Source organism: Salvelinus alpinus, chromosome 38 (assembly GCF_045679555.1).
Source record: "Salvelinus alpinus chromosome 38, SLU_Salpinus.1, whole genome shotgun sequence".
In the NCBI taxonomy this organism is placed as follows: Eukaryota; Metazoa; Chordata; class Actinopteri; order Salmoniformes; family Salmonidae; genus Salvelinus; species Salvelinus alpinus.
Window position 1 is genome coordinate 4,885,682 of NC_092123.1, and position 22,768 is coordinate 4,908,449.

At 44.2% G+C, this 22,768-nt stretch overlaps 1 protein-coding gene across 1 annotated transcript in view; it reads left to right on the forward strand.

Moving 5' to 3' along the window:
• LOC139566414 (gamma-aminobutyric acid receptor subunit alpha-5-like) overlaps positions 1-22,768 on the forward strand; it is a 35,676-nt gene that overhangs the window by 9,912 nt on the left and 2,996 nt on the right. Inside the window, exons 6-9 of the mRNA XM_071387572.1 lie at positions 2,868-2,950; positions 15,662-15,805; positions 20,229-20,381; positions 22,312-22,523. Coding sequence (XP_071243673.1) covers positions 2,868-2,950; positions 15,662-15,805; positions 20,229-20,381; positions 22,312-22,523 — 592 coding nt within the window. The remainder of the gene's footprint in view (positions 1-2,867; positions 2,951-15,661; positions 15,806-20,228; positions 20,382-22,311; positions 22,524-22,768) is intronic.

Sequence of the window (22,768 nt, forward strand, 5' to 3'; positions counted from 1 at the left end):
GATTGTCTGTCATTCTAAATCAGTAATCATTCATCACATTTCCATCTGCAACGTTCTAAATGTTTCACCTCACTGAATACATCCTTGTATTTGAGCTCTGACCATGTGGACTGACCAAGAGAAACTCTGACCCTGAACCATAATCCTTAAGAGTCTATTGACGCACCCGTGCGTCAAACTAAATAACATAGTAAAAATATCTCCATCAAAATCTGTCAGTTTAAACTGGAGATATCCGTTTCTTTGATTGGGCTGCGTCTCAAACTACCGCATCTGCCTATGTCAGAATTCGGCATCTACGGTGGAAGGTGGCCGAGCTACAGCAGTGCTTTTCAGACCATGAGACATCCCGAAAACCGGTCTTCCCACGAAAACCTCTGTAGCGTCTGAACCGTTTGGGCTACAAACTAATATGACCCTACTATGGAAAGGAGAGATTCTCACAAATACGATGGTGTTCTCCGTTTTGGATTTTTGATCTCCACAAGTGTCACTCGTCTGAAGGTAACTGGTAAAAAAAAGAAATGAATGAAAGAAAGAAAAAAAGGGGGGTTAAATATGTATCCAAAAAACAAAAATATTTCCTTAGCTTTCTTATATCTCTTAGATAAAGGAAAGACACTTCAAAATCGTATTCCCCGTTTTATTTTTGGACTGTCTGTTTGGCCATTTATGAATGTGTAATTCAATGCGTTTCTATGGGCTATAGTAGTAAAGACCAAATGAAATATTTTTGTGGAATACCTACAGGGGTCCTAAAATTCCAAATCAAATAGCTAAATGATCCATGGTATGACCATCTTAAAACAATTCCATATGTTAGCTGAACCTCCCCTTCCCCACCCAAAGGCTTAGACTTATAGAGAATAATATCTGAGCTTTGTGTCTGAAAAACAAACGTTATGCTCACTGAAATACAGCCAGCCACGATTCACATATGGCCCTGAACTGGTTTGGTTATTGTTGTTGTGTGTGTAGGAGGTAACAAGAGCCTCTGCACAGCTATTCTACTCAGTCCAGCTCTTGGTAACGTAGGCTGATACAATTTTCTGTTCTTTTGTTCTTTGTGATGCTGTATTATGTATGTTATGGAACACTGACCAATATGTGGCAGATTAGATGAAATATTCACCCTTGAATTCATAATAGGCAGGAACAGGAAGTGATGACAACCAATAGCAATCATACGAATAGATCAGGACTTCCTGGTATCATTTTAGGAGGTATCATTTATTCCAGATCAATACCACCCACTAAGATCATCTTAATGCCAGATAAATAGATGCAAGAGAAATAGATGAACCATATTAACCCCTTTATAGCCATGTGACCTGACACTATTAAGCACGATCAGGCATCGCCGTCACTGGAATCAAAGTCTGATGAGTGAAAGAAGAAGAAGAAGAAGCGGATATCAGGCCCATCATTTGAAAAGATAATAGATTTCCCAACGACTCAGGAAATGAAACATCAGGACGTTTCTGCTTTTAATCGGTCCGGTTTTACTCCTGTCTCCTAATGTGTTTCCATTACCAGGAAAGAGATTAGCGCTCTACCTAGATTTATTGCATGGTACCAGCCTTTCAGAATCCACCGACATCAGGGGAAAGCTCCTTCTCTCCAGTGGAGGTAATGACTAAATGTGATTGCATTCTCACCCCCCCGATTCCCGAAACATTAGCCCGAGAGCAACAGAGTTTTCAGAGCAAGTCATACATTTGTCGCCACAAATAATTCATACAGTGTTCTAATCCATTTCCATCATAATGTATGTGCTTAACAAGGTCAGGCTGCACCCCATTATATTATGATGCAGAAAAGGTTGAAGCAAGAGAGCATCATGTAGTATTCTTATTTCCATAGCAAACTGTACCTCTGATGCATGAAATATGGATATTAAGGAGCTGGTGCAGTCTTTTTGGCATGTTCATTACTTTGACGTGCACTGGTGACATCAACACATAACATGTAAATGTTCATCGCACAACAAATGCAGGTTCATTATTGTGAATGCAAAGAAAAATTGATTAAATGGGATGTTTTAGAATAGATGACACCTGTTCCATGTTACTTGATGCCACCTGTTACTGTTCCATGTTTTTGTAAGGGAAAAAGGCAGCTCTCTATGCATGGACCTACATTAGGATATAGCTAATCATACCTGTATACCAGTATACTTTCCTTGTGAGACAGAACAATCAGGTTATTCAATTTCCAGTCCTGCAGTTTCTCTTGTAACCACATGATGGCAGCCTTCCCTGTTCATAATACAGACCCATGAGAATTGGACTTCATATGACCCAATAAGATCTTGAAACATGTCCGCTGTTTTTGACACAATATAAGCAAAGTAATAACATTGAATAATAATGCAGTGAAGTGAACAGAACCTGAGTCCATATGGTCCTCAAGGACTAGAGGTGGCCTCATTTCATTGCTATATCAATGTGTTTACATGTGTCACTATATGTGGTTACTTTGTGGAGAAGTTCTCTGTGAATACACTCTTGACATACAGCACATGGGGGATTTGACGTGAACCACAGCTGGGAATTTACAAATAATACAACCACCACAAGATGGCAGTATAATCTATGTAATGCCATGTGCTTGGATCAGGGTGAATTCTTGGTGTTTCTGTCTAGAAATGATGAGGCCTACAAGGGATAAAAATAACAAATCAAATAAAAAAATTCGGCCTGTGATGTAATCGTACAGGCATTGTACTATCTATGCAACTAACATTAGCGCTGGAGATGAAGATGTCGATGATGACGGCAGCACTGGATTTGAAATGAACAGGATTATTATAGTATATCCGTAAGAGATTTGGGTTTATTGTCTTGATCTTTTGGGTCTTTCTCTAGGTTAACCATATCGGCAGAGTGTCCCATGCAGTTGGAGGACTTCCCAATGGATGCTCATGCTTGCCCTTTGAAGTTTGGAAGCTGTGAGTAAAATTCCATGTTGTTGATATTTTGTGTATTACACTTTGCCACACTAATAATACAACGGCACTGATCCCATACATATAAACATTACTTGGCCCAGACTTCTTATGATCGGCGTATGAGTCAATGACAGCATTATATATACCTCGGTAAACCTCCAACTCAGTAAACTACCAAATCAATTCCTCTAAAGAGACAATTGAGCTTGGACAGTATAGGATGGTACATATGGAACAAGGAAAGAACACAGAATCCAGCCACAACGACTGCGCCGCAATAAGGAGTAAGGAATAATAAGGAATAACCTGAATCGTGAAACCGGACGAGATAAACCTGGTTCAGTTAAACTAGGTGGAGGGTCAAAAGGTTTATCCATCCTTTAATCAAATTGCTTGTCCTTAATTACCTTTGGTAACCTGGCCCTTAATTACCTTTGGTAACCTAGCACGTGGCCTGTGGCCTCGGCACCTGGGCTATCCTACTGTACCACCTCGCCAGGGCTCCCAGGGCTGTATTACCATTTACCAATTAGACCTAAAAGCAGACTATGGTCAGGCAGGGCTGGCCCTAGCCTTTTTGTGCACCCTCAGTGAGATTTGGTTGGGGGACCCCACACACCGCTGGCAAAACATTTTAGTAACCCCCCCTCTTGAGGGCGGAGAGAAAAAGTTAAAGTACACTTCCTGCATATGCACACATTTTGCCATGGGCATAGGAGGAAAAATGTAGCAATTTTAAAGCATGTTTTCTGCAATTCTACAAGTTTTGCCATGGGGCGAAGAGAACATTTAGCAATTTTAGAACTCATTCTATGCAATTCTACTCATTTTGCCATGGAGCGGAGAAAAAAAGTTGTCGTTTTACAGCTAATTTCCTGTAATTCTACACATTTTGCTATTGGGGTGGAGCAAATTATTTGCAGTTTTAAAGCTAGTGTCCAGAAATTTGACACATTTTGCAAGAACTTATGCCATGTTAATGTAATATTTGAGTGAGAGTGACTAACAAAATCAATGGCCCTTCGTGCCTGCTCGGTAATTCAGCCATGATTACTACATTTACATTTTAGTCATTTAGCAGACGCTCTTATCCAGAGTGACTTTTAGCAGCAATTATGGTTAAGTGCCTTGCTCAAGGGCACAGACAGATTCTTCTCCGAGTCGGCTCAGGGATTCAAACAGCAACCGTCCGGTTACTGGCCCAACACTCTTAACCTCCAGGCTACCTGCTGCCACTTCTACAAGTTTAAATAGCTGGCTAGATCTATTTACCTTTTTTTTATGCTGACATGGGCTAACTGAGTGACTGTCAGTGACTGGCATAACAAACAAAAAAACTGCTTATGCACAAACGAGTTTTGAAATTGCACCCCGTGTATTCTACTATTTGAATTCTCAACAGTTAGGTGAAACCCCCTCAACCCCCTCTCAAGTTGAAAACCATAAGTTCCGAAACCCAGAGGATTTCCAGAACTGGAAACTGCTTGTACTGTTGTATCCAGCAGTCACACCAGCATCTGCGGCTAAGCATCTCATCCTGTTATGTTAACATTCTCCTGAAGTGTTGTGGGTTGGGGCAAGGTATATGGGTGTTGCCTGCCTGGTTTAAGTGCTGGCCTGAAATAGCTCAGCCGTACCTTGACCTTTTAGACGGGGACACCACAGATGGATAGTCCCAGGGAAGCTAATAGGAATACGCTGAGCATGTCACACTATAGTAAACCCTGGGCTTTGTCACACCATAGGACGTATATAGCCAGATTATCTAGCTGATTGGACTGCCCCTACAGATGTAGGATCTTAATTTGATCACTGTTTTGTTGCTGAGAATGTTTCTGCTAAGCAGGAAACACACACTTGTAGTGTATTTGAGTTTTAAAAAGGCTTCTAAAGTTTAGAATTTCCACTTTCAAATTTCAGACTAGATTTGCCCTAACGAAAAAGGACAGACACTCAAAAAACATTTGCATTTGAGTCATTTACATACAGAGCATACCGATACAGTTACTACGGTATAACAGTTGTCTAAGCACTGTGACCACAGGCTCTATTTCTCATTCCATCACCCACACATCCCACTTCACCACCAGATACAACTGCTTTCCTGTGCAGCCCAGCTCACAGGGGATATGAAGGATGATGGAAAGTGCATCTGGGGATATGAAGGATGATGGAAAGTGCATCTTGCCTTAACTCGCTTGGCCCACAGTTGACCTTTTTTTCAAGCGGCACAGAAAAACAAAGTTTTATCAAATAATGTTCATGATAAGTACAATGTATGTGCTAGTGTGTGGGGAGGAGGGAGTGTGTGTATGTTTGTACAGATGTGGGATTGTAATTTGATCACCCTGTTGCAGGAGAACTGTTGCAGGACATTTCAAATGTGTAGTCTATTTGAGAGTTAAAAATGCTTCTGAAGTTTGTCATTTCCACTTTGAAATTTTAGATTTGATTTGCCCTAACAAAAAATGTATCAACCTCTACAAAAATGTCCATTAATTATTTCCTGTTTCCTGATTATTTTCCTGCTATAACAAACTGGAACAAATTAAGAGCCTACATTTGTATAGGTCTGTGGATTAGCATGGAAAATGTCTGACCTTACCATGCTGCTGCTGGTAAGACGTCATTCGGGGGTCAATGCAACGTCATACTTGAGACGTGGGATCTCCTTCTTCAGCTTTTTTGACACACTATTGTATATTGTATTTTTAGCAGGCACTCTTTCTAAGATGAACTCATAATTAGTGCACTGTACTACAAGGAACAGTGAAATATTGAAATGACCAGCAAAAATACATCACAGGTCAAAAATGGGCCCTTTTGACACTATTCCACATGTAAATTCATAAAATGGTTAAATTGATGTAAAAAACTATATCGTGATGCAGTAATAATCTACAAGAGTGCTGTAATAAACAGTCATTGAAGTCTATGGAATGATGACACTCAAGTCTCTCTCAGTCTTCAACCAATCAGAGCTGTGGTGAACTGAAGTGCTTTTAGGAGCTGGGTTCTCTATTGTCATCCATGCATTACTAACACAAGGTTATCTGTGTGGAGAGTACAGAGGACCGCATGCGCCCCAAATGGCACCCTATTCCCTATTTTGTGCACTACTTTTGACCCAGGTCAAAAGTAGTGCACTATATAGGGAATAGCGTGCCATTTGGGACCTAGGCACAGCCTCTTTTGATATACGAGGCTGATTTAAATGGGTTGCATATAACAGGCAAGGCTCAATCAGTGCATTGCTGTATACACAGTGTAGCTCTTTTCTATTCCCATGGTCAATTAAAATCACGCTGGTAAATCACGCTGGTTTTAGACGCTGGTAAACCCTCCTATTACTATTAGGTACAAGCACAGTCTCCTCGCAGGTACAGTAGATGGCTCAGGTTTTCAGATTATGATATATGAGTGTGTGGACAGTATCTAAACAAAGATTATATCAAATCTATCCATCATTTCATTTGTTCATTTGTTCATTGTTCATGTATTTGTTCGTTCATTTATTAATTTGCCACATTCATCCATTCATTCAGTTACTCATTCATCAATCGCAACTCCTAATGTTCATGTTACGTAATAGATGGGTTTGTATCGTGCAATCTCAGTCAGGAAGAGGTTGCCGTTAAGTTGGCATAGGTGACAGGCACCGCCTGCCAAATCCTTTAGCTCTACAACTAAATCGTGGTATCTCCCGCGTCATTATCCTTAATGCTTCTAAACCCACCCAACTTTACATTTTGGCCCTGGCTTTCGGCTAAAGCCATCCAAGAAGTCTGACTGTAAATAGCAATCCACTAGGCATGGCCAGTGGTACCAGTACTACAGCAAAGTGCTATGACATGCTATTGAGCTTGGTTGCTTAGTTACTGCACTTTACATTGATCCATCACTTTCTTTTTCTTTGTTCTTCCCACCCAACACACGCGCACACACACACAGGCATTTTCCTCCTACAACTAGGGAGAAATGCTTGTTTAGTCCCTAGGAACATTCACAGTGTACCTCATTTTGATTATTTTCTTTAATCCAGAAAGACACTTTGTCATCCGGGGATTAAACTACAGTCATTCTTTTCATCCTTAATTAGAAAAAAAAAAAAATCTTTTTTTTTTAAATGACATGGAACATGGAAATTAAGTTGAAATGAAGTAGACTGGTACAGTGTATAGCCTTGAAGAACATGACTCACCCTCACATTTTCTCTCTCTCTCTCAGTGTTCTCTCTCTCTGTCTCATTTTCTTTCTTCCAGGTTCCTGTGGTTCCTCCCTTTCTTAACCTGGTTCTCTAGGCCTTTGTGTTTTTCAATTTTATATACAAACCATCTACAAATGCTGAGGAATCGATACAGATGCAGGATATTCATTTTGATCAACCTGTTGCAGGAGAACTTTTCTGCAATGCAGAACATGTACATGTAGTGTATTTGAGGATTTAAAAGGCTTCTGAAGTTTGTAATTTCCACCTGGAAATTCATTTCAGACTGGATTTTAACTTACGAAAAATGTCCGTTAATTACAATCGAAATAACAATTCAAATTTCCTGTTGCTGTTGGATTATTTTCCTGCTATAGCAAACTGTCTCAAATTAAGATCCTATATCTGTACCTCCACGTATTTCCCATGGTTCTGACTGGCCCATTATTCCTCCCTATCCACCTTCCTCTGCATCTCCCTGCATGCTTAAAGAGACCTAGGCCTCAAATTGATACAGATAGGAAAGATGCTGTTTCTGAGGTTTCTCTCAGAATGTTGGCGCTGTATTTTTAGGACAGGTGGGGTTTCACGTCAAATATCCGACACTGTTTCAACAGTGACAGTGTTCAAGAGAGGAACAGCTTGCTAGTTGTTTCAGTTTAAATGAGGTTAACACCTCTGATAAAGCGTAAATCCTTCATCTGCACTTGATTGAATTCTCTTTGTTGGACTGCAGGTAATGTCCTAGCCAGTGCTTTCCTGAATCCCGAGACTAGGTTACTGACTAGCCTAAAGGTTGCACCCTTATACTTTACATACAATATAAAACGCAACATGCAACAATTTCAAAGATTTTACTTGGTTACAGTTCATATCATGAAATCAGTCAATTGCAATAAATTCATTAGGCCCTAATCTGTGCATTGCCATGCTGAAACATGAGCTGATCTCTTCACGGTATCTCTGCATTCAGATTGCCATCGATAAAATGCAATTGTGTTCATTGCCCTTAGCTTATGCCTGCCCATACTATAACCTCATCGCCATCATGGGGCGCTCTGTTCACAACATTGACATCAGCATTGACATTGACATTGACATCAGCAAATCGCTCGCTCACATGACGCCATACCGGGGTCTGCAGTTGTGAGACCGAGTGGACATACTGCCAAATTCTCTCAAACGATGTCGGAGGTGGCTTATGGTAGAGAAATTAACATTAAATTATCTGGCAACAGCTCTGGTGGACATTCCTGCAGTCAGCATGCCAATTGCACGCTCCCTCAAATCTCGAGACATCTGTGGCTGTCACACCCTGATCTGTTTCACCTGTCTTGTGCTTGTCTCCACCCCCCCACCAGGTGTCTCCCATTTGTTCTCATTATCCGCTGTGTATTTATACCGGTGGTTCCGTATTTATACCGGTGGTTCCATCTATCTGTAGCCAGTTCGTCGTCTCCGTTTTTCCGTACTCCTGTTTTCCTAGTCCCTGTTTTCTAGTCCTCCCGGTACTGATCTTTTCTGCCTGCCCTGACCCTGAGCCGACTGCCATACCATTCTGCCTGCCCTGACCTCCAGCCTGCCTGCCGTCCTGTACCCATCTGACTCTGACCTGGTTTACGAACTTCTGCCTGTCCTCGACCTGCCTCTTGCCTGCCCCTTGTCTATTAATAAATATCAGAGCCTCAAACCATCTGCCTCCTGTATCTGCATTTGGGTCTTGTCCTGTGTCGTTATAGTATGAACTGGCCATGACTGACCCAGCACTCTCCCTACATGGAGCCACCATTGGAAGAATTAGGAGCTACTCCAGAACCTTATGGAAGGACATACTTTGGCGGAACGCCATGTCCAGGGTTTCAAATCATTACTGGAGAAATTCCGTGGACTATCGATCAGGCAGCATGCCACAACGGAGACCTCCTAGATGCTCAGTAATGGTGCTACCAGTGGTGATTTTGTCCAGCCTACCCCGGCTTCCCGAGAACCCCACTTACCTCCTCCGGAGCGCTATGCTGGGGATCCTGGAAACTGCCGGGCATTTCTTTCCCAGTGCGCCCTCATCTTTTGAGCTGCAACCCTCTTCGTTTCCTTTGGATCGTTCGAAGATAGCGTATCTAATAACGCTGATGTCTGTAAGGGCTCTCACCTGGGCTACGGGGTTTTGGGAGCAACAATCTGCCATTTGCCTTCGTCTGGAGGATTTCGTGGCGGAGGTGAGGAAGGTGTTCGATTCAATGGTGTCTGGGAGAGAGGAGGCCCGAAAGCTAATTCTACTACGTCAAGACTCCCGTAGTGTGGCAGACTACGTGGTAGACTTTCGCACGTTGGCCGCCGAGAGTGCCTGGAACATGGAATCCCTGTTCGACATCTTCCTTCATGGATTATTGGCGGAGATTAAAGACGAACTCGCAGCTCGGGAGTTACCCGTAGACACAACTCCATCATAGCCTTAACCATAAGGATCGATGGGCGCCTTTGGGAACGCAGGAGGGGGAGATCTGTTCTCGACCACACTGGTCCATGACCGCTTTCTCGCCTCCGAAGAACCCAGGAATTCCCCGACGCCTGCATTCTCGAGAGGATCCAAGTCACCCGAGCCCCCTCGGGAATCATCAGGGACGGGCGACTCGTTTACTCCAGAGCCTATGCAACTGGGCAGGGCTAGATTGTCGCCTATGGAACAATTACGCAGGCTGAGCTCCAACAGTTGCCTGTATTGTGGTGCTACAGGGCATTACATATCCACCTGTCCAGTAAAAGACCAGGCTCATCAGTAGATCTGAGTACGCTGGTGGGCCATACTGGGAGTCTTCTAACTCCTATTACTCGTACCCCTTTCCATGTTATCCTGCTGTGGGGTGATTGGTCTAAATCTCTCTGGGTGATCATTGACTCTGGGGCTGATGAGAGTTTTGTGTACGCTACTCTAGTATCTGAGCTGGGTATCTCCACACAACTCCTCTCCATTCCCATGGACGCCAGAACACTGGACGGACGCTCCATTGGCAGGGTCACTCATAGTACGGTTTCCATTAACCTGTGAGTGTCGGGCAATCACATTGAGTCCATACAGCTTCTACATATCTCCCCATGTTCCTGTTGTTTTGGGATTGTCATGGTTCCAGAGGCACAACCCCCTGATTGACTGGACCACTGGTTCTATCCTGGGTTGGAGTCCGTTCTGCCACTCACATTGCCTTAAAGCGGCGCAGTCTGCCCCGGGATGTCCTCCTGCGGGCTCTGGAAAAGCCTTGGATTTCTCCGCCGTTCCCACGGAGAACCAGGACCTCCTGGAGGTTTTCAGCAAGACTTGCGCCACCTCCCTTCCTCCACATTGCCCCATGATTGCGCCAATGACTTCCTCCACCACACTGCCTCGTGGGCGGCTATATTCCCTCTCTGGCTGCTGGGAGACAAGTGGAAGAACGCCTTCAACATCCTTGTTTGCTACCGTTCTGCTCAAGAGCATGTCCTCCATGTCCGACAAGTCCTCCAGCGCCTCCTAGAGAACCAGTTGTTTGTGAAAACTGAAGGGTGTGAATTCCATCGCTCCACTATCTTTTTTCTGGGATACGTCATCGCTGAAAGGGACATTCAGATGGAGCCTGACAAGGTGAGAGTGGTGATGGATTGGCCCCAACCCACCTCTAGAGTGCAGCTGCAATGTTTTGTACTGCTGCTTCATTCGGAGCCACAGCACCCTGGCTTCATCCCTCTCTGCACTCACTTCTCCTACGGTTCCCATGGTCCCAAGCTGCCGACAGGGCATCCTGTCAGTTCGCGGTGGAGGTTTACTCCTCGGACATTGGAGTGGGGGCCATTTTGTCCCAATGTTCGGCCCAGGACCAAAAGTTGCACCCCTGCACTTTCCTTTCTCATCGTCTGAATTCTGCTGAGAGGAACTATGACATTGGTAATCGAGAGCTTCTTGCGGTCAAGTTGGCGCTGGAGGAGTGGAGGCACTGGCTTGAAGGGGCAGAACACCCATTCTTAGTTTGGACTGAGAAACTTATATATTATATTATATCTTCGCACCGCCAAACTCCTGAACTCTAAACAAGCTCGTTGGGCTCTGTTATTCAGTCGGTTTAACTTTACCATCACCTACCGCCCGGGGTCCAATAATGTTAAGCCTGATGCTCTCTCTCGCCTGTATAGTTCTGCGGCTACACCAGCAGATCCAGAGACCATCCTCCCCTACCTCCTGTCTCCCTACTACACTTGTCTGGGGAATCAAGAGCAACGTGCAGCATTCCCAGCCGGACCCCAGAGGGCCCTGATTCGGACCCGCTCCCCAAGTCCTGGAATTGGAACATTCCTCAATGGAGAAGGTGGAAAGTTTTAAGTTCCTCGGTGTACACATCACGGACAAACTGAATTGGTCCACCCACACAGACAGCGTTGTGAAGAAGGCGCAGCAGCGCCTCTTCAACCTCAGGAGGCTGAAGAAATTCGGCTTGTCACCAAAAGCACTCACAAACTTCTACAGATGCACAATCGAGAGCATCCTGTCGGGCTGTATCACCGCCTGGTACGGCAACTGCTCCGCCCACAACCGTAAGGCTCTCCAGAGGGTAGTGAGGTCTGCAGAACGCATCACCGGGGGCAAACTACCTGCCCTCCAGGACACCTACACCACCCGATGTCACAGGAAGGCCATAAAGATCATCAAGGACAACAACCACCCAAGCCACTGCCTGTTCACCCCGCTATCATCCAGAAGGCGAGGTCAGTACAGGTGCATCAAAGCAGGGACCGAGAGACTGAAAAACAGCTTCTATCTCAAGGCCATCAGACTGTTAAACAGCCACCACTAACATTTAGCGGCCGCTGCCAACATACTGACTCAACTCCAGCCACTTTAAAAATGGGAATTGATGGAAATTATGTAAAAATATACCACTAGCCACTTTAAACAATGCCACTTAATATAATGTTTACATACCCTACATTACCCATCTCATATGTATATACTGTACTCTATATCATCTACTGCATCTTGCCATCTTTATGTAATACATGTACCACTAGCCACTTTAAACTATGCCACTTTATGTTTACATACCCTACAGTACTCATCTCATATGTATATACCGTACTCTATACCATCTACTGCATCTTGCCATGCCGTTCTGTACCACCACTCATTCATATATCTTTATGTACATATTCTTTATCCCTTTACACTTGTGTGTGTGTATAAGGTAGTAGTTGTGGAATTGTTAGGTTAGATTACTTGTTGGTTATTACTGCATTGTCGGAACTAGAAGCACAAGCATTTCGCTACACTCGCATTAACATCTGCTAACCATGTGTATGTGACTAATAAAATTTGATTTGATTTGATTTGCTTACCTATCATCCCAGCTCCCGCCGGACCCTGGCTTTCATCCGACAAAGTTTTTGGTGGCTATGGTTTCTGATGTCTCCACACTGTGTGCGCTCAGAACAAGACTCAGCGGCAAGCACCGGCTGGCCTCTTTCAACCACTCCCTGTGCCTCATCGCCCCTGGTCCCATATATCCCGGTCACTGGTCTCCCTCTGTCTGATAGCAACACCACCATCCTTACAGTGGTGGATAGGTTTTCTAAAGCCGCCCATTTCATTCCCCTCCCCAAGTTACCTTCAAGTTACCTGCAAGTTACCTGCACCCTCATTGGGTTGTCGGCTAGCCTGTCCTCCGGGTTTCATTCTCAGTCCAACGGCCAGTTGGAGCGTGCAAATCAGGACCCGGAGACGACTCTCCGTGCCTCGTCTCGGCCAATCCCACCACCTGGAGCCAGCAACTCGTGTGGGTGGAGTACGCCCAGAACACCCTTCCCTGCTCGGCCACTGGGCTCTCACCTTGTGAGTGTTCCCTGGGTTACCAGCCTCCACTCTTCCCAGAGCAAGAGGACATCTTCCCAGATGTTAGTCTGTCGCTGTCGGTGTACATGGAAGAGATTCCGGTCCACTCTTCTTAAGAACTCCTCCCGTTATCGTCTCGGGCAGAGGGTATGGCTCTCCACTCGGGATCTGCCCCACAGGGTGGAATCCCGTTAACTTTCCCCCCACTTTATCGGCCCCTTTCCCATCTCTAAAATCCTTAGTCCCACTGCTGTTCGTTTTCTGTTGCTTCCCTCCGTATACATCTCATGGTTCATGTGTCTAAGATTAAACCTTTGTCTCACAGCCCTTTGTCTCCTGTTTCCAGGCCCACCCCCCTCCCCGTCTCATTGATGGCCATCCATCATACACGGTGAGACGCCTCGTGAGTGTTCAACCTCGGGGCAGGGGTTTCCAGTACCTGGTTGACTGGGAGGGTTATGTACTGGAGGAGAGGTGCTGGGTCCCCGCTAAGGACATCCTGGACCCGGCCCTCATCGCTGACTTTCACCGCCGGCATCCCGGTCAACCAGGTATGCGCCCGGGTAGGACGCCAGGTGGCGCCCCTAGAGGGGTGGTACTGTCACACCCTGATCTGTTTCACTTGTCTGGTGCTTGTCTCCACCCCCCACCAGGTGTCTTCTATTTGTTCCCATTATCCTCTGTGTATTTATACCGGTGGTTTCTGTTTGTTTGTTGCCAGTTCGTCTTGTCTCGTCAAGCCTATCAGCGTATTTTTCTAGTCCTCCCGGTTCCAACCTTTTCTTCCTGCCCTGACCCTGTCTGCCATACCATTCTGCCTGCCCTGACCTCGAGCCTGCCTGCCGTCCTGTACCCATCTGACTTTGACCTGGTTTACGGACTTCTGCCTGTCCTCGACCTGCCTCTTGCCTGCCCCTTGTCTATTAATAAATATCAGCGACTCGAACCATCTGCCTCCTGTGTCTGCATTTGGGTGTTATCCTGTGTCGTTATAGTGGCATTGTGTTGTGTGACAACACGGCTAATTTTAGAATGCCCATTTATTTTACCCAGCGCAAGGTGCACCTGTGTAATGACCATGCTGTTTAATCAGCTTCTTGAAATGCCATACCTGTCAGGTGGATGGATTATCTTGGCAAAGAAGAAATACTCACTAACAGGGATGTAAACAAATTTGTGAGAAACCATATTGCGCTTTTTATGTGTTTAGAAAAATTCTAGGATCTTTTCATTTCAGCACATGAAACATGGGACCTACACTTTACATGTTGCATTTATATTTTTGTTCAGTGTAGAATGTACATAGTATATATCTGATGATTGGAAATTTGAGGGTAACAATACTTTTGTTAATTAATTTAAAAAAGGAAAAATAGATACATCATGAGTAGTGTAAAAGTGTGTTTCTGGTTGTAACAGATCTCCAAAATCTTCATATTTAATATGCCCTACCTGGCTACTGTAAACTATAGCTGACCTGAACGTTGTATTACTCATCGATCCAGACTGTTCTATTGATACAGCCTATTAAGAGATCCTAATGGTTGGCAGGCCTTTGTGTTCTATCTTGGGTCAGTGTTTCAGGAGAGGAGCCAATGCAACTCCTTGTGGATGTCATGAGTCTTTAGGGCTTTGTCCCAGCTTTAGAGTGACCTCCACACTGGACCCTCCTGTAATCCTCTAGGTAAGAGGGATGAGGTCCTAAGGGTGGAAAATCGACACAGAGAGCTGACAAGAGAAATCATTTCCCTTTTAGATTAATTGGGAAATAATTTGATTACAGATCACTGATTTGAGCAGAAAACTAGTAGGCTACAATCTGAAGTTGGTGGGTTTGTGTGTGTGTATGCCTGTCTGTCTACCTGTCCGTCTGCCCATTTGTCTGTCTGTCTACGTATGCATCCTTGTCTTTCTGTATGTCACGATGCCTGATGACCCTCTCTGCTGTGGCAGAGGCGTAATTTGGACCAGACCTTGGGGGTCAGTGTTAGCCGACACTGTCAGCGCCAATCAGCCACTGTGGCTATGTGATTAACAAGCTGTGTTGCGGTGCAAACATGCGCTCAACCACAGTTCAATCCAAGCCTGAAGCCCCCAGAGGGGCAAAGTTGGCAGAGTCCCTTATTCTAGTCTATACTGTACAGCTTCCGGTGGATTTCCTTACTATGGTAAAGGAAAAGAGATTGGGTATAGCCGTGTTGTCTCTTAAGCTCTGTTCTTAGAGAGAAAACCATTCACCACATAACTGACAAATCCACAAACGCAATGGGTGCCTAGCTGTACTCAACACAGCAGGATCAGAAGCAACTTTTTGTCACTGGGACTTTGCATTTGCTAAATAAATCAACTTGAACACCAAACCAATACTTAGTTTCACTTAGAGTAGGATATGAGGAACCTTGTGTCCTGGACATAAGTAACAAACTGTTATGTTCCTTTCCCAGCATGCATGTCATGCTTACACGATATAGGCCTCCGATTGTGTTGCCAGAAGAACGTTTAGCCCTAGAAATAGCTTCATCCTAGTGTCGATTGACTCAACATCTGAGTTTCAACTATAATTTCGATCTGAGACATGCTAGTTCCTGATATGTGCCCTGGCCTGTATAATATCTCATTAGCGTCCTCACAGTGTCCTGTTTCTCTCTTTCAGATGCCTATCCAGTCTCTGAGGTGGTGTACCTCTGGCAAACTGGTGCTGCCAAGTCTGTAGTGGTGGCAGAAGACGGATCCCGTCTCAACCAGTACCACCTGATTGGCCAGACCGCAGGCTCTGAGGACATCTACACCAGTCGAGGTGAGGTACAGTTCAAGTCGGAGGTTTACATACACTTAGGTTGGAGTCATTAAAACTCGTTTTTCAACCACTCCACAAATTTCTTGTTAACAAACTATAGTTTTGGCAAGTCAGTTAGGACATCTATTTTGTGCATGACACAAGTAATTTTTCCAACAATTGTTTACAGACAGGTTATTTCACTTATAATTCACTGTATCACAATTCCAGTGGGTCAGAAGTTTACATACACTAAGTTGACTGTGCCTTTAAACAGCCTGGAAAATTCCAGAAAATGATGTCATGGCTTTAGAAGCGTCTGATAGGCTAATTGACATCATTTGAGTCAATTGGAGGTGTACCTGTGGATGTATTTCAAGGCCTACCTTCATACTCAGTGCCTCTTTGCTTGACATCATGGGAAAATCAAAAGAAATCAGCCAAGACCTCAGAAAAACAATTGTAGACCTCCACAAGTCTGGTTCATCCTTGGGAGCAATTTCCAAACGCCTGAACGTACTTTGGTGCGAAAAGTGCAAATCAACAAATATCGTACTTTTTGGAGAAATGTCCTCTGGTCTGATGAAACAGAAATAGAACTGTTTGGCCATAATGACCATCGTTATGTTTGGAGGAAAAAGCGGGAGGCTTGCAAGCCGAAGAACACCATCCCGACCGTGAAGCACGGAGGTGGCAGCATCATGTTGTGGGGGTGCTTTGCTGCAGGAGGGACTGGTGCACTTCACAAAATAGATTCTATCATGAGGAAGGTCATAGTATTGGCTACTTGCCGAGTACGCTCGCTAACGTGCTAACTTATTAGCTAGCATGGCTAACTGAAAATTATGTGGATATATTGAAGCAACATCTCAAGACATCAGTCAGGAAGTTAAAGCTTCGTCACAAATGGGTCTTCCAAGTGGACAATGACCCTAAGCATACTTCCAAAGTTGTGGTAAAGTGGCTTAAGGACAACAAAGTCAAGGTATTGGAGTGGCCATCACAAAGCCCTGACCTCAATCCTATAGAACATTTGTGGGCAGAACTGAAAAAGCGTGTGCGAGCAAGTAGGCCTACAAACCTGACTCAGTTACACCAGTTCTGTCAGGAGGAATGGCCCAAAATTCACCAAGCTTACTGTGGGAAGCTTTTAAGCAATTTAAAGGCAATGCTACCAAATACTAATTGAGTGTATGTAAACTTCTGACCCACTGGAAATGTGATGAAAGAAATAAAAGCTGAAATAAATCATTATTTCTACTATTATTCTGACATTACACTTAAAATAAAGTGGTGACCCTAACTAACCTAAGACAGGGAATTGTTACTCGGATTGAATGTCAGGAATTGTGAAAAACTGAGTTTAAATGTGTTTGGCTAAGGTGTATGTAAACTTCCGACTTCAACTGTATATACACTCAACCTGTCCCAGGTCTCTTCCAATATCCACACTAGCATACCCTAGAATTAAGCAATGTATTACGGTATGCATTCTAATTGCTATGCACATATGGATGTTGGAATGGAATGTAGACTGAGACATTTTGATTTAGATTTGTAGGACCCCTTTAGGTATCAAAGAATATATATTTTTTTAAATGATCAAATATTGTATTTTGGCATTTACTACGATAGCCCATAGAAACGCATTGAGTAACACATTCAAAATTAATTAAAAAGAAGGTTTTGAATTGTCTGTCCAATATCTAGGAGACATAAGAAAGCTCAGGAAATATGTTTTTTTGGACACATTTAACCCATTATTTTTGTTGCCACAAAACTACCTCCATTCTTCCGTTCATTTGTATGGGTTACCTTCAGACGAGTCCCGTGACACTAGTGGGGGTCGTAGAGCAAAACGAAAGTCTCATCTTTCCATAGAGTGGTCATCTTAGTTGGTAGGCCAAACCGTTCGGACGCTACAGACGTTTTCGTGAGAAGACCGAAGCCCGGGATGTCTCATGGTCTGACAAACACCGATGTAGCTCGGCCACCTTCCACCGCAGGTGCGGAATGCTGACATAGGTGGACGAGGTGGATTAAGACACAGCCCATGCAAATATCTCCATCTTAAACTGACCGATTTTCATGGGGATTTTGTTATGATGCTACTTAGATTGACGCACAGGTGCGTCACTAGACTCTTAACGATTACGTTGGGGGAATTTATATTTTGGGGAAAGTATCCTATTCCTTTCAAATGTCATTTTTAGTTTGACTTCTCCAAACTCCACTGTACTTCACTGTAGGCTAGAGGGGGGGAAAGGAAATAGTTTGGAGAAGGAGCAAGAGCAGGAAGGGAAGTAGCCAGCTGTCACTTAGGCTACACATGGACTCACTTATTCCTGTCCTGAGTCAAGGGTTAATCCCGTGTTGACTGTCCCATCAGGCTTTTGCATAAGAGGACGACATCACAGCGCCCGCAGGGATCGGACATCCCAGGCCCCCGGCAGGGACACGTGGGACTGAAAGGCTTAATTCCCTTATGTAAAGTGGAACTGTATTACACATCAGCTGCTGTCTGCAGAATGGCTATTAAAAGTGTGGATTTCCCTGGTATTGTGCGTAGAATAGCAGAAACCATCCAGCCCAGTCAGAGTCATCATCATAGCCGTTTAACACTTTGGCCATGAAAGGAGAGGAGAGGCAGGACAGTCCCTCCATGGCAATCTCCCTTGATCATGGATAAGACCTAAAACCCTCCCTGCCTGTTAAGTAGGCAGCGGGATCCTATAAGCTTCCCTGCGGGGCCACTGTAAAGTGTAAACTATAGTCCATTTGTGGACTGACCCCGAACTTCAGTAGGCCCGCGAGCTAAAAGTGTGTTTCTGTGCATCTCCTTTCCTCCACCTGCTCCTTTCTGCTTGCCAGCAGTGACAAATGGGAGCTGCGGAGGTCAGGCGGTGGCTGTAGGCCGTCTGTCTGGCCCAGGGCCAAGTCTGTGGAGTTCACTGTCCCCGATGGGAATCCACTGGGTCAGTTCTGTTGTGGTTCTTGAATTAGCATGTGCCTAATCTTAGGTACAATCCCTCTATGGCTAAATCAAGATGAGATTATCAAACGGCTCGGTTTAGGGACATGACATCCTATACCCCCTCACAGTACATTTACAAAATAAGTACCGTACTCCCCTAAAATGATATAGTACACTGTTTGTTAAAAGAGGGAAATATAGTATATCCTGCAAAATGGAGTGCCTTAGTTGGGTTTAGAACAGTGTGCCTTTATGCAATGTCTCCTTTGGACATAATCCCAAAACCCAGCCCATTCCCAGTTTTCTTTTTTATATTTGCATATTTACATGTAAGTACATTTTTTTACTTAGTATTTCAAGAACATTCTGGGACCACCGTTGCCTTAGTACTCACCAGTTGACCAACATGGCTGCGTTATTGTCTGCAATGAATGGAAGTTCCCCATAAACGCTCCAAAATCCTTGCAGTAAAATCCACCAAAGGTACATGTTCATTCCTCTATGAGTCTCATCGGGCTCCATGCATCAATAGCAAACAGTCCGGATGGAGGATCGGTCCCCAGTCGGTCGCTCGCTCGCTCGAGGCGGAGAGAGGCTGGGAGTCATGGGTGTCTCCCCGGGGGGCCGAGAAGACGCCGGCGAGCTGGGGCTTCTGGGGTTGGAGACATGGTGCCTGCGTTGGCCCTGCGTCCTTTTGGCTCACAGAAACACAAACTTCCCATGGGGCACCAGGTCAGCCCCCCTCCATCACACCCCTGGGAGAATTGTGATTAACTAGGAGGTGTGCAGGTATCTGTCCGTCAGTCGCTGGAGATTTGGTAGCGTCGCGTCCTTGTCGATTGTGAGAGGCCAGAGCACAGCAGAGCAGAGCCGAGCTGAGTGAGTGGGCAGGACTGAGCTAGCGTTTTCCCTGATGGCAGGATGCAGATTGTGACAGGGGATTAGTGAGATACAGAAATCGGATTTTGCCTGGAGAACGCAGCAGTCATCAGTGGATTTTCTATAGTTTATCAGGCGCCGGCTGTGGGAAGCTGGAAAGGATTTTTTATAAAGCTTCAAATGCAATCTTCAGTTGGTTAACAGGATATGTTTGTTTTTTTCCTCTCCGCTTTTTTACCACTAAACAGTTACCTCACACAACAACTGTCACATTATTGAGTGTAAAACATACATATTTTAGCGACACCATTTTCTATCATATTTTATTCATCTGCATAGTTATTTTCTTAGACAATTATATTTGTTGCCGATTGTTGCATCCTTGTCATGTGTTTTTTTTTATATAACGCTTAAATGCATTTTTACAAAAATGCATATTATAAAGTTCGATAAAATTATCAAATATATAATACAATTATATAAAAATGCAGGATGACTTAGCGATTCACTATGTCCTTCTACTGTATATCTCCATCATTGTTACCACCTCAATAATTCATTTCTTTGTCCCACCGTCCTCTAAACCAACAGGACAGTACACCGTCATGATGTGTCACTTCTACCTGAAGAGGAAGATTGGTTACTTTGTCATTCAGACCTACATGCCCTGCTTCATGACCGTGATCCTGTCCCAGGTGTCCTTCTGGCTCAACCGTGAATCTGTACCAGCCAGGACCGTTTTTGGTTAGTATGACCTCAACACAACCACTTGAATCAACTCTAGCTAAAAGTGTACTTTCAACTCAAAATGGACACTATGTGTTGCCCCGTCACCCAACACATACACTTATCACAATTTTCATGAATCCTGTTAGATTTTTTATTTAAACCTTTAGTTAGCCCGATAAGTCATTGAGAACACATTATCTTTCACAATAACGACCTGGTTAAACTACAATGATCTGTATCATCCATGATGACGCCAATTTGAAATAGATTTTCAGGCAATTATAGACATCACAGGTGATGACCACCTTTCTCTTTTCCCTAAAAAAAAACTGAATGTCTACAGCAGGGTTCCCTAACTGGCGGGTGATTTTATTTGTTTTCTGAGCAAAAATAAATGCATTGTTTTTTTAATACTTTTATTTATTTATTGTTGGAAATAAGACTGTAAAAACACCAGCAAATCAGCTCTAAGTGATTTTAATTTTGAAAATCTATTCCAAAGTATTCTCACCCATAATAGAGAAGACACACTACATGACCAAAAACAGTATGTGGACACCTCATCGAATATCTCATTCCAAAATCATGGGCATTAATATGGAGTTGGTACGTCCTATGCTGCTATAACAGCCTCCACTCTTCTGGGAACATTGCTGCGGGGACTTGCTTCCATTCAGCCACAAGATGCATTAGGCCTGGCTCACAGTCGGCGTTCCAATTCATCCCAAAGGTGTTCAATGGGGATGAGGTCAGGGCATTGTGCAGGCCACTCAAGTTCTTCCACACCAATTTCGACAAACCATTTTTGTATGGACCTCTCTTTATGCACGGAGGCATTGTCATGCTGGAACGGGACTGAAACAGGACTGTTGCCACAAAGTTGGAAGCACAGAATCGTGTAGAATGTAATTGTATGCTGTAACGTTAAGATTTCCCTTCACTTGAACTAAGGGGCCTAGCCCAAACCATGAAAAACAGCCCCAGACCATTATTCCTCCTCCACCAAACTTTACAGTTGGCACTATGCATTCGCGTCTCCAGTCCAATGGCGGCAAGCTTTACACCACTCCAGCTGACGCTTGTCATTGCGCATGGTGATCTGAGGCTTGTGTGCTCGGCCATGGAAACCCATTTCATGAAGCTCCCGATGAACAGTTCTTGTGCTGACGTTGTTTCCAGGGGCAGTTTGGAACTCGGTAGCGAGTGTTGCAACCTAGGACAGATGATTTTTACACGCTACGCACTTCGGCACTCGGCGGTCCCGTTCTGTGAGCTTGTGCGGCCTACCACTTCGCGGCTGAGCTGTTGTATGACGGTTCCACATTGAAAGTCACTGAACTTTTCAGTAAGGCCATTCTATTGGCAATATTTGTCTATGGAGATTGCATGGCGGTGTGCTCGCTTTTATACTCCTGTCTGCAAATGGGTTTGGCTGAAATAGCAGAATCCACTAATTTGAAGGTGTGTCCACATACTGTTGTATATACTGTATACTGTATGTTATTGAATACAAATGTAGCAATGTTTGAAATTATTATGTTTATGTGAAATATTATACTTGTTTGGTCTTCTTGCGGTCAATTTGAAGTATACAAATGATTTGTAATTATGTTCCGGCCCCCTGACCATACGCTCAAGAACAAATGTGCCCGTGGCTGAATCTAGTTGATGATCCCAAAATGTCTACAGCTTCCACACGTCACTACAGATTATGTCAACCACTCGATTCCCAAACACTAAATAATATATTACAACCTGTTGCTCACTCATCATACATGGGTAGGGTTCATTAGGCAGAGAATGAAAGAAAACGGACTGAAACAGGGAGGGACTACATGGCCTTGTCCAATTAGTAACTCTTATTGAATTTTTTCCATTGCAAAACGTTTGAAAACCTTTTCCACTGTGTGCCCTAATGAACATGACCTCTCTGCTTTTCTACCAGGTGTCACTACAGTGCTGACTATGACTACTCTCAGTATCAGCGCTCGCAACTCGCTGCCTAAGGTGGCCTACGCCACAGCCATGGATTGGTTCATCGCTGTGTGCTATGCGTTCGTCTTCTCCGCGCTTATCGAGTTTGCCACCGTCAACTATTTCACCAAGAGGAGCTGGGCGTGGGATGGCAAGAAGGCCATGGAGGCTCAGCACCCAAAGGTGAGTCCATGGAGGGTCCCAGCACGTATCCCACTATTGAAAAGTGATAGAGAGCTATGGTCGTGTTTTTGGGATGACGTGATGGAAACGTTGACGCTGTACATGCATAATAATTACTGACAGAAATCGTTAAGTTAAAATAAAAAAACGTTTCGCCCCGGTTTGTGTGGGTCTACGTGTAACACGGACTATTTGTATCCATCCAACACAAATAGCACCGTATTAAATATTAAATGATACATTTT